This window comes from Ptychodera flava, chromosome 8 (assembly GCF_041260155.1).
Source record: "Ptychodera flava strain L36383 chromosome 8, AS_Pfla_20210202, whole genome shotgun sequence".
NCBI lineage: Eukaryota > Metazoa > Hemichordata > Enteropneusta > Ptychoderidae > Ptychodera > Ptychodera flava.
In genome coordinates, this window is record NC_091935.1 from 783,914 (window position 1) to 797,835 (window position 13,922).

Consider the following 13,922-nt stretch of genomic DNA (forward strand, 5'->3'; position numbering starts at 1 on the left):
GAAGATCATTACACCATTCTAGAGTTCAATTCTGGGTCACTGCCACTATCTATACACAACAGCTTTAAGTGCGGCAACAAAGTTTCAACAAGACATGTCATTTTTCCTTGTTCTCCTTTTTATTATTGGTATATCCATCGACCTTTGAGAAAACTTATCAAGGGTGTATCAGATGATAAACTAAGTCTTTGACTTGAAATCCCTTCAGACTTGAAATCCCTCCACTAGTTCTATTTCATAGGTGTATACTTTTGTCCTTATCATGTTTCATGAAACATCACTGTTGAATTCAAAGGTTGTGTATGTTTTGTAATGACATGTTTACAAATCATCTTTGTTCAATCTTCTAGAATTCACATCATGATCCTCAAAATTGCCAACATAGCGTCTTCCAAGTCTTTATATAGGCTGATATATTTATAATGGTGATCCCATCAGTAAGATATCAGCATGAGATTTTCAAGACAAGTTTGGTAATAGAAATAGAGGATCTAATCACTTGTAGTCAACTCTTGATTAAGTCATTAGATTGACTGGCTCTCCATATCTTAATTGACTATGTATAAACTGAAAGTTAGAAATCGTTGTGAATTATCTGTTCATATACAAATGAAAATTAGCTAGAAATATGAAGCCAGCTTAAGGACTCTTATTTCTGTGTCTTGATTATTTATATGCAATAAGATCATTCATCAGATCAGATGAACTTGTTTATCTGTACTGAACTTATCACAAAAGTCTTTGAGATATAGACCTACTTATGTTACATTGATTGTTTTAGAACTGACATATTACTTTGACTAATAAAATACATGATTGTTTCAGATCAACATCAGAGTACCTACAGTTGAACATCGTAATACTCATGATGTGTTAAGATCAACATCAGGGTACCTACATTTCAACAATTATTACACTTGTATCCTTTTACCAAGAAGCAAAGACTCAAGAAGAGTGATCGTAGCAAATACAAATAGTGACTGATAATTGACTAACTGGGAGTTCATTGCATTCATCACAGTTGCTGCCAGCTATTGCTCCTTGTACAACATGCTAGACTTCCCATCAGGCACTGTACCTGTAACCACGGTGACCACAGATGATGAGGAGGAAATGAAGAGATACCCACAGAGAGATATGATTGATAAACTGACGAAAAAAGTGAGTAATGTGTCTGTCATTATGCAAAGTTTGTAGATTGGAAGATATATGCTTCTTTCATAGAAGATATTTTGATAGACTCAAGTTTAGACAATTCCCCAGCCCAATAAATTATTGCTGTAAACTACTTTGTCTTGTGCTTCTGAAAAAAACAGATGTATTTTAAATACCAAATGATGGAATGTTATGAATAGTTTTGTTTTGCAAAAAACATTTTTAACTTGAAAAACCCTGCTGGCAGTTACATGAATCGATGAAAACCCTGCATTGCAATGCAGTGTGGTTGTTTGATATTTCTATCTTTACCCAGTGTGAAAAATGAATGTCTATGAAAACATGGAGTGATTAATGTAATTGTCTCTGTACAAACTAGCAGAGTCAAGTCGATGCTGGGGAATTTTTATTTCCTTCAATACTTGGTTATAAATTAAACAAATTAAACTGATACCATCAAATAAGTAAAAAAATACTGTCAAGGACACAATGTGCTCACATTTGGTTTGAATTGGTCCATTCAAGAATATTTAAACCAGGAAAAACAAGAATGACAAAAGCAAATAAGGTCTCCAACTTAGGTACTGGAGGTTATCTTTAGGAACATGCATATCAACTTCTATAGCAATGGGACAAGCAGATCTAGACTAAATACATAAGCAAATGTCAACAACAAAAAACAGACAGAGAAGGCTTGATAAAAAGAAAAGGTGGGAGTGGGCAAAAAATGTACAAAGGATCTGGTAAAAAAAGTAATGCTACCTCATCAATCTTCTAGACCCTACCCCCTCCTGAATATCAAATGTTCCACCCCTTGGTATTACATAAGACCAAATGACAGGAAGTACATTTACAACCTTGGGGATTTTTTAATTAATGTGATGAGTGTTATCATTCTAATGTAAACAGCACTTAAGGTAGTAACAGATAGTGAAATGCCTTCCACTGTGGGCGGTGATTACAACATATGGAATTATCCTGGATCCAAATTTCTCATCAGTTCTTGTATGTCTTACATAAAAAAGTTGCAAAAATTGGTCCGAAATGAAAAAAAATCACCTCAGCTTTGTTTTCTGGATCAAAGTTTCCTACAAATTGATAACAAATATGACAAAATTATGTTTACAGCCTTCAAAATTGTCTCACAACATATCCTGGGTTGGTGTAGGTCATTTAAGGTCACAAACTAAGAAAATTGCCTAAAATATACAAATTTTGGGGTTTCCCAACACTTTGAGCAGAAAATTTATCTGGTAACATCTTTCGGGACTTTATACCAAATTACAAAGCTATCAAACAAGGGACTTTATATCAAATTACAAAGCTATCAAACAAGTAATTTTGAGAACAAGTTTTCTTGACCAAAAATGTCAATATTGTCTTAAAAATACAAATTTTTATATTTCAGGACAATTTCCACATATCTAACTATTGGTCATCTCTGTACGTCTGTGTACCAAATATGAAAGCTGTCTGTCCAGGGGTTTTAAAAAGGAATTACTGTTTAAGATTTTTTGACCAAAAATGACAAAATTGCTCAAAAATAGTAATTTTCCCCATTTTGTCATAATTTCAACAAATTAGAAGAGTAACACCCTTGCAAAGAGACAACCCAAATTTGAGAGCGATTGGGCTGGCAGTTTCAAAGAAGAATAATTTTTACTGAAAATGAGAAAAATCACAAAAAAAAATTCAGCAAAAATACAAAATTAAGGATATCTTCACAATATTAATAAAACTGTGTAAGCTTCACCTAAGGTACTTGCACACAAATTTTCAAAGCAATCAAAAAAGCGGTTCTTGAATTATTAATTCTTAACCATTTTCACATTTTGTAAGCTCATTGCATAATTTTGGCAATGCAGACTTCATTTGAACAAAATCCCATCTATAGCCCAGGATGCATCCACACACCAAATACCAAGCTGAAACGTGCAGCGGTTTGCGTGTTTTTGATGTTGACGGACATACTGTATGTACATACATACATACATACATACATACATACACACATACATACATACATACATACACACATACACACATACATACAGACGCCATCGACTTCAGCCTATACGATAAACTCACATTGGTATAACCAAATGTGAGCTAAAAATAAATACATTATGTGAGATAAGCACATTTTCACACATTTCCAGTTTTTACCATCATATTTGTATAAGTATTTCCCATGGTCATGGTTTTTCCAAGTCATAAGATCAGGTATGTGGGGGATCAGAATCGACAGTCTGCGCCCCCAATCTGCGCTAGCGCATTTCAATCTGCGCTATCAATCTGCGCTCCCATTCTGCGCTCTCGATCCATGAATGTTTTGATTTTAGTCATTACGGTGGCATTTGTGACACTGCCACGATATAGCTGCCCGCTAGATAATAAGACATTGCACGGTTTAGTGTTGAAATAGATTTGTATTTTTGTACACCATACCGACACTTGTACACCATACCGACTGTCAGGAAGGCTGGTTGTAAGATCGAATGCAATTCCGAATCAAGCGCGACATACAGTTATAGTCTCATGGATCCTTATATTAGGGCTATGAAGAAGACATTCGATGAATTTTCTTTCTCATATAAGAAGGTTGAGAAATGATCAAGTACATGTAGTAAAAGGGAGTGGCAGGGCTTGCTACCAGCCACTGCAGCAACCTTGCGACATTGATTGAAGAAGTTTGTAGGATGGCCTACGGAAGCGCAAGTGGATACAAACTTTTGGTTTGGGTTACCGTTACTATTTAAACCTTTTTTTACAATCTCTCTCTCGATATTGAGCATTTCTGTTCATGTTCAGAGAAACGTTTGAGCCCGACAATTTGACGTTAACCTGTTCGCAAAGTCCGTGATAATGATTGACAAGTCTACATCAATTGACGTCAAGCTAGCTGAATACACGCGTGTGTGGCCGGTGACCTGTAGATGACGTGACACAATGGCTATCTGTCTATGTACTGATCAGGAGGTAGGTTGGGAGTAAACTTGCCAAAGTAATTCACAGTAATTGTGCACAAAATCGCGAAAATCGTAAAGGGAAATGTAAATCATGTCTTTCTGTTTCACATAAGGCAATACAATGCCTGGCCTGTCACTATAAATATTGTTTCTCTGACTGAGTGCTCACGTTGTGAGTTTGACTCCGATTGAGGATTTAATGAATTTCTCCAGTAAAGACGACATCACTGATCTGAGAGAGTGATGTCGAAGAAACTGATACTATGACGGTGACGATTAGGTAAGTTGATGCCATAACACATAGCAGAAGACAAGTAAAAACAATGATATATTTCTCGAGATGTTTTCGATTTTCAAGATTTGCACTTGATAACAGGAAGGCGATTTACATGTAGTCCTATCATGCAAGAAGTGAATGCCTGTGAACTTGGAACGCTCTGATTTCTACCAGTCATTTCAACTTCAGTGGTTGGTTCGAACTGTAAATAGTTTTTTCAATCGTCCACAAGGACGACCCATGACTAAAACTGCATAACTTTTGTGGCACTTTCAATGCTGCTCCTTGTTTTCATGGATGATCGTAGATGGCATTGATCAACAAATTATGACATCCGTTCTAGCTTTATGTTTATATCATGCGAGGAGGTCAGAAACGACGATGTACTCCCTTGTCACCGCGTCAACCTGTCCTGTTATAATCAAGGCAAGGTGGTGTCACGTCTGCAAAGATAATAAATTACGTACTATAATTCCATAGACACACGCTCTCTCATAAATGTATGTACTCCTTCTCTTTCGATTGTTGAAACCATGTTAATACGGAACGATTGAACTAAGAAGCACAAAATTGCGATTGAAGTTCCGCTCTTGTAAACAATGGTCAGTCCGTAAATCTTTCTCTGGTCACAATCCCTTACGAGCATGTCCCTGTAATTTCTCAATAATTTCACAAGCTGAGCATCCTCTATCAGCTCATTTTCAACCCAACTATCACTATTACAGTAGCTAAACCAATAAAATAGTTCATTGAGTGGTGAAAACTAAATAGATTCGTTCGAGATTACTGCAAACTTTTCCACAGATGTGAAGACGAAATATCCAACTCTAGCCAAAACATGACTCTGCGTTTTGGGCGGTTGCACTCGACGTCTTTTTACCAATATTAGCTACAACTTTATAGGAAGGAAAACGGTTGTGCAACAGGACACGTTCAATTCGAAAATAGACAGCAACTTGAAGGCAAACTGATCGAAACATGGAGGTTTAAAAAGACCTCCTTTGACTAAGTTATGATTGGAAAAATCTCGCTGTAGTGTAGCGAAGCCCCTTCAGACAGGTTCCTGCGTGAAATATTACATATAAATGGACAATATGTGGAACTCGCGGTAGAGAAAGTCATGACCACTGTACTGTCAACAGTGCGCACGACGTAACGAGTCAATCATACAAGGACGCCGTGTAATTTGTCTTCGCTACCGCTGGTAGAGTGCCCAGTAAAATGTTTTACACCCTTGGTGTTTAGCTTTTAATTTTCAAATTGAGCCCGTTTGCGAAGTGAACGTACATACAAGAAAACAGCTGGTATAGTCTTTGTCAAGAAGGATTTTATAAAAGAGAGATTCGTACATTGTACATCTGATCCCCTTTTTCAACAATACTAGCAATGGAGCAAGAGAGTCAGTTACTACATGTATTAGAAACCCAATGGGAAAATCGGTCAACAGCCCAGACGTCGCATGGTCACCATGGAAACCGGCGGTTCTATTCAGAACAGAAAGTACAGCAGGGGATGTTTCACCATCTCCACAAAATGGAATCATTTACGTAATGCTTATCTTTGACCCCCAAAACCTCGAATAGCTAAATTGTACCAACCACGAAACTAGTTCAGTCACGTGAATATGTATATTTCGATACATATATGAATCCTTTCACAACGCAACGCATCAAAAATAAAGGTCGCGGTTCTGGTTCAAGGACGTTCACGAGAAGACTACGTCGACTAACGTCTATCCCAACATTTTTTGACGTTCTTTATTTGGCTACGAACGCTTGTTGCTCTGAAGATCAGTAACCTAAAACTGATAGAGATCGTCCCGAATTCAGTTCTTTACCTTGCTGGGTCTGTAAAAGCATCCTGTCATCATTGCACATCGCATCGACATGAGTTTCTAAGAACTTTTACGCTTTGTATCACGGTCCCTCTGTCATAACTTTTGACACTGTCCCTCCACAAACTGTGGAAAGTTGATGATTCGTAATACCGTGGAGCTAAAAACAGAAGAGGTATCCCTCATGGTAATTTAGAACTGTCGTATCTCGTCATGTTTCCTGGTCAAACAAAGCCGCATATGCAGCAGTATATGCTTTAATCCATCGAAACCTGGAATCATATCTTACAAGACACGACGTCATGATCAATGGTATAGACAGTAGACACTATAGGATACAGCGACATTGCACTTTTATGTGATATCGGATATTTTCAGGAAATTAGGATTGTTAAGTCAGATATGAGGAGAGGGGAAATCTCCAATATATCGGATATTTACCCGTGATTTGACAAGTCTATAGTATTGTCTAGTATTGTAAATAAAATCAGACTGACGACGTCGGGCTGAACCAGATCAATGAGGTGGTGAAATCTTTGGTAGCACCTACATTGGATATACTTACCTGCGTTTTGACAAGTCTCGTATCACCCGGGTAAAGCATATGACAAATATATGACTTTTCGTACAGTGCTTGTATCAAAGTTAGAGTTAGACTGACAATGCCGGGTTGAGCCAGATCTTTTCATGGGTGAAATCTCTGATATTTATCGGATAGAATTACCAGCGATTTGACAAGTGTAGTCTCGGTATTAGAGTCCCAACATCGCCGATAAAAATCGGATAATCGACGATTACGCAGACCCAGCGTGCCCACATACAAGGTACCTCGTTGTGGTGACGTCTAGTATTGACATGGGACTCAACTATATTCCAAGTCTGTAATCTATAACAGAAATATATATCTATCCATAACAGAAATATATGGGACGTCAAACTTCGATAGTGGACAGTAAATAACCAATATTTAAAAATTGTGCAAAGTCGCTCCTTCATGGGGAAATACCCGATCGGTTAGGTTGTGCAGTTGACTTTCCCGATACTTTGGTGACTTATTAGTCATTTTTGGAACTAGATTTTCAACATAATGAAACGTCAACGATGACATTTAATTTAGTTGTTTGTTCCACAATGACAATTCTAGCTTTTCAGCTGTGACCACAGTTTAGTCCCGCAGTGTTCTCCCTTTTTAACACAGTTCATGCGTACGTCCGTGCGAAGATATTTTGGAAAACAGACGCGACAGTCAAATTCGGTCTTCGCGTGTCTCAGCAAGATGTTGTGCCGATTCGGCAAACTCGGAAACTGTTCAGCCCGATCTTTTTTGAATGAGGTACAGCAGATTTAGTGAGAAAAAGAAGTTAGCCAGTGAAAACACTTGCATTCACCAATGCACTTTTATTTGGGGACATTACGTTGACCTACATTCACCAATGCACTTTTATTTGGGGACATTACGTTGACCTACTGTGCGGACACATAAGCTTATAACGCAACAAACCATCTACCACTAAGTTAACTATAGACAGTTTGAGCAAAGTCGTTCGGGAAAAAGTAACAGACAAAAATACAAGTTTTCAAAACAATGATGTAATATGTTGTCCCTTTTACCTTGGATATTCTTTGAATTCTAATCACTACATGATCTGTACCCTGAGAGTTCGAGAGCGCAGAATGGGAGCGCAGATTGATAGCGCAGAATGGGAGCGCAGATTGATAGCGCAGATTGAAATGCGCTAGCGCAGATTGGGGGCGCAGACTGTCGATTTCTGACCTCTCACATAGCTCATAAGATGCTTTGTTTACTCATCCTTTCTATGTCTGAATTGTAGGCATTTAAAGATTGTGTTGGTCTCCCTATTGGTGTTCAGTGTGTGGCACCCCCGTGGCAGGAAGAACTGTGTCTGCGACTCATGAAGGAAGTGGAAAAAGCAATCCAGTAGATCAGAATTTCATTGGGCAAAGTGTTCCATGGTGCTGTTCATCTGCCCCGTGTTCTGTGGTAGCCAGAAGATCATTGGGCATTCTGGGCAGAGTTTCCATGCTTCATTTGTCTACCCCTTGTTCTGTTGTAGCCATAGTATGTGAGGCCACAACTGTATAGGCATTTGTTTTTACCCAGTACAGAAGACTGGAATTGACAAAGGTGGGACTGATTTATCACCAAGATTATGGTAAACCTGAATTTTAACTGTGAATTGATATACTTATACCTCATCACCTAATCACATATGTGTTAAAAAACTGGCAAAGTCCATCAGTCACAAGAAAACATTCTCAATACCCCCAAAAATGGATTTGAAAGAAAGACAAATGAATTTTGCAAATATTGGGAGGTTGATGAAGCTGTTATATTCATTTTAGAATGTTTAGTAAATCATTATTCTCTAGTATCTCCATTGAAAGTCACTGTGAAGTTGGACTGGTTTCTCTATGTAATTACTGGTATGTAGTTTTCTGATCAGACTGTCTGGATATGGTTGAAGAGAAGTATTTGAAATTTAAATTTCTCACCATCATGCTCGGTTACAGTTCCAAATTCCGTGATGTGACAAAACGATAACGGATGGTGAAAAAATAATGGCAATAAACTACCCCCAGCGCTGTGTATACTAGTAGATTTTGACTGACACATGACTTATTCACATTAGGAATGGTGAAAGCGTATATAGCGTGAAGTGGTCTAAGTTAGAGTATAAGCAAGGGTTTACCTGTTGCTTAGATGATTTAGTGATAGTATTGTAACTATTAAAGTTTGTTTGAAATGTGTATAAAGTGATTTTTCTGTCACTGAAAGCTCACAGAAAGTTTACATGTATGTGCCGTGAAATATGAATATTTGACTTGACTGCCGTTCTACATAGCTGACACATATTTCTTTGCACATCTACTAGTGACTGTAAGATGCGCTACTGTTGACAGCACAACAAATAGCAAAAACTTTGTAAGTGCTATTCAGAAAAAATTAACACAGTGTTACTGCAATTATTATTTCCTAATTTTCACAGATAAATCATAATTTGCATCTCAGTAATCTCCTTAAATTTACATATCAGTTATTTAAATAATTTAAATTAATTTAGGCCCACTTGGACAGGTTTCAACTGTGATACATCACAAATTTAGTACTGTTATTTTCGTATGTTGACAGGTCAGATTGCTCTTATGTGACCATCAATATACTGGTATAAAATTATCCAAATAAAATAGTGGAGGAATGAGTTTCTTAATTTTTACCTCAATATTTCCACACCTTTTCAATACTGAGACAGAGTTTACACTCAGGGCTATAACTATGGAAGTTAGGGGGAAGTTTTTTAAACGCATTAAGGCAATTATGATAGGCAAGAAATATTGTCTATGATTAACTTTTAAAGTAACGTTTCAAAATTTGTGTTTCCGTTTGTCTGTTTAATTTACAAAATATAATGCAGCTGTTTGTATTAGTGATTCAATCTCACAACAAGGGCAAAAATATTTTAATCTTTCAAAGACCTTGATAGGCACAATGTTTGCCTTTGTCGTGTATGTCTGTATGCTTCACTGAACCAATGTCCAACTTCACACCTCATATGGGTGAAACAGAATATAAATAATTATAACGTCTCCTACCACAGCACAGCAGGAATCGCCAGACACAAAGCATTCCACTCGGGAAAGTTTTCTTATTGTTGATTCATGATTCAGTTTTTTAAATACATTTAAATGACCATGTGTGCTTTAATCAGTTCATTGTTCCCTCTTGTACATCTTAATAAACTAGCATGCAGTACAAAATAGTAAGCAAAACTGACAAAAAATGAGGTCATGCTAAGTTTAGTACAAGTTCACCGTATCTCAGGGGGTAAGTTTGTATTTATTCACCATGAAAGGATCCCTTAGTCAAGCACTGATTTCTATCATGAGTACCAGGGTGTAGCAAAGTCTTATTCAGGTATGCTAATGAGTTAATCAGTAATGATGTAAGGCCATGTTTCATTGCATAAAAGCTGATGATGAAGTCACATCCATGCAATACAAGCATTCACTTACTTACACAAGATGCTAAGTTATGTTGTTCATTTGTGAACTCCACGGTATTTTCAGTTGATGTACCCTACTTTGAAGGAGACATTTCTTAAGAAACTGTGGTGGAGTAAAATGTGAACAACAGATGAACATTTGAAAAATTTAATAGTTTACAAATTGGAAACATTTCTGACTGTCATCAATAACATAAACATAGGGTTGACTGATTGGATTGGTTGGGGTACTCTTTTCACTTTGTTTTTAGTCCCCACCGACACCGTCCGAGGGGACTTATAGGTTTGGTTATGTCCGTCCGTCCGTCCGTCCGTTTACGCAGATATCTCAGAGACGCCTGGAGTGATTTCGTTCACACTTGGTACAAGGATAGTACCCTACCTCATACAGATGCAAGTCGATTTATATCACAATACGATCAAATTTGGCCGTGTTAAAGGACTTTTTAGTTTTCACCTCCATAGACTCCCATGTATAAGGCAGTCCATAGACTCCCATGTATAGGGCAGTCCATAGACTCCCATGTATAAGGCCAAGAAAAATAAAAATTTAGTTTCTCATCGTATTCATATTGCAAAAAGGATGCAGTGACACAGTTTTTAGTCCCCACAGATAAAGTCCAGGGGGCTTATAGATTGGGTCATGTCCGTCCATGAGTCCATCCATGAGTCCATCCGTTCACGCAGATATCTCAGACACTTTGACAAAATGTCACTTGACCTTGGTGACCTTTGACCTCAAATATACATATTTGTGCATAACTCAGTAACCACAAGTGCTACACCCTTCATATATGGTATGATGGGACACCTTATGACGCCACATATTGTACCTCATTAATTATGCACATATCTAATTTTGAGCGAGCCAATAGAGCTAGATGTCTGATTTTTGGTATATAGGGATAACTTATCAATACAATTTTTTTGACAAAATGTCATGTGACCTTGGTGACCTTTGACCTCAAATATACATATTTGTCCATTACTCAGGAACCACAAGTGCTACACCCTTCATATTTGGTATGATGGGACACCTTATGACGCCACATATTGTACCTCATTAATTATGTGCACATCTAATTTTGAGCCAGCAAAAAGAGCTAGATGTATGATTTTTTGTGTATAGGGTTAGACTATAGGATAGACAATTTTTGACAAAATGTCATGTGACCTCGATAACCTTTTACCTAAAATACACGATTATGTCAATAAATAAGTAACCACAAGTGCTATGTCCTTTATATTTAGTAGGATGGGAGACCTTATGACAACACATGCTTTACCTCATTAATTATGTACATATATAATTGTGGGCAAGCCAATAGAGCTAGAGGTCTGAATTTCGGCATATATGGATTAATTAGCGATACAATTTTTTTTTTCAAAATGTCACGTGACCTTGATGACCTTTGACCCTTATTATGCATATATATGCATAACTCAGTAACCACAAGTTCTTTACGCTTCAATTTTGATAGGATAATAGACCTTAAGATGTCACATCTTGTACCTCATTTATTATGCACATATGTATTTCTTGGCTGGCCAATACAGCTAGAGGTCTGATCTTTTTTCCCGATTTAGAACAATAACTTAGACATGCCTCTTGTTTCAAATTGGGAACAATGACATAGACCTATGTGTCCATAGATCTGAACATATACACTCCAGTGATACTTCTTAGTGACCACATTTCCCTGCCCTATCAAGACTAATACTCCTATTACAAGTGGGACTATGTCATTGTCAATGACTTGTTGTAGATCAGGGTTGTACAATATTTGGAAACGGCAAACATGTAATTCATTGGAAGAATGGTTCTTACTGTTTGGCACAAAAGATGGAGACTCAATGTCTTTCTAGATGTTTACCTACAGGGGCTGCAATGTATTAGCCCTTAGATTTCTATATCATAGGAGGAATTTGTGAGTTCATGAAATTGTCAATGTGACACTTAATTTTTCAGCAACAATGCTTTAATTGTAACAATGCCACCGACATTCTAATTGTAACAATACCACTAACATTCTAATTGTAATTACAACCTTGACATTGTAATATGTGCACAATTGTTTTTTTATAATAGTTTGAATTCAGTTAGACAACACTTTCATGTTATGTGTGCTATTTTCAAACAGATTTCAGAGAAGCCAAGCTTGTACTTTTAGTCTGAAAATGGAAGGTGGCTCAGTATCTACAGCTGAAATGTTACATTATTGGCAGCCACTTGACAAAATGTTGAAAAAGCAATGAGAAGCTACAGCCACTGGTATGAAGGAATGGTATACATAATCAGTGGTATCAGAGAATGGTATACATAATCAGTTTATATTTCAAAAAAGAATCATTCTTTTGGAATATTCTATTTATTAATAAATTAATTATTTTGGTATGAAGAATATGTGTAATTATTTTGTAGAAAATAAATAAAACATGAAAATTAATCATAGCTACCATTGATTTTTTGCTCACGTGTTTACACACGTGGGCATATGTCGCAGCGATGTCTGTCTGTCTGTCTGTCTGTCTGTTAGTCTGATATCTCAAAAACAGCTTATCAGATCAGAATCAAATCTAGTGCATAGATTCAGTTAGCAAATGGCAAGAAATGATTAGTTTTTGGTGGGCGCGGCTTGCATACTTTTTGCTCATTTGCATAATTAATGATTTTAGAAAAAAACGGATATACATTAAAAACGACTACACACAATTTGATGAGATTTGCTACAAATGTTGATCACACCAAGATATATCAGCAGTGGGAACCATTAAGGGATGACATGAAAGATAGTTGCTAATTTGCATATTAAATGAATTTTCCTAATTAGGGATATATGTCTGATTTGACTCGATCAAAATCAACCAAACTTGGTATGTATATTAAAGATACTATGATTTAACATTATTGAAAGTCATTAAGCGTTTTAACTGCAGCCAATTCCTAATTTACATATTTAATGAACTTTGCTAATTAGGGATATATATTTGAATTGACTGGACCAAAGTTGGTGAATCTTTCTACATGTATTGAGCTACTATGATACAACATTTTTTGAAAGTCATTAAGCATTTTTCCTACAGCCAATACCAAATTTGCATATTTAATAAACTTTCCCAATTAGGGATATATGTCTGAATTAAATTGATTGTAGTTGTTGAAACTTGCTATATACATCAAAGATATTGTGATATAACATTATTGAAAGTCAAAAGACATATTTTTACTTCAGCCAATTCCTAATTTGCATATTAAATGAATTTTCATAATTTGGTATATTTTTCTGAATTGATCAAAATTGATGAAACTTGCTATGTACATTAAAGACACTATAGTACAATATTATTGAAAGTCATTAAGCATTTTCTCTTCAGCCAATTCCTAATTTGCATATTTAATGAACTTTCCTAATTAGAGATATATATCTGAATCGACTTGACCAAAGTTGACAAAACTTGCTACATATATTGCAGATACCATGATACAACAGTATTGACAATCATTAAGCATTTTTACTTAAGTCAATTCCTAATTTACATATTTAATGAACTTTGCTTATTAGGGATATATATCTGAATTTACTTGATCAAAGTTGGCAAAACATGCTATAATAATCGCAATCATACCAATCCATAATCCAATAACACTAGGTCAAAATTTGTAA

The 13,922-nt window shown here is 36.4% G+C and overlaps 1 protein-coding gene across 1 annotated transcript in view; it reads left to right on the top strand.

Moving 5' to 3' along the window:
- The window catches only part of LOC139138136 (fatty-acid amide hydrolase 1-like), a 30,660-nt gene extending 17,956 nt beyond the window's left edge, over positions 1–12,704 (top strand). Inside the window, 2 exon segments of the mRNA XM_070706367.1 lie at positions 1,022–1,161; positions 8,068–12,704. Coding sequence (XP_070562468.1) covers positions 1,022–1,161; positions 8,068–8,178 — 251 coding nt within the window. The 3' untranslated portion in view covers positions 8,179–12,704.
- The last annotated feature ends 1,218 nt before the right edge of the window (positions 12,705–13,922 follow it).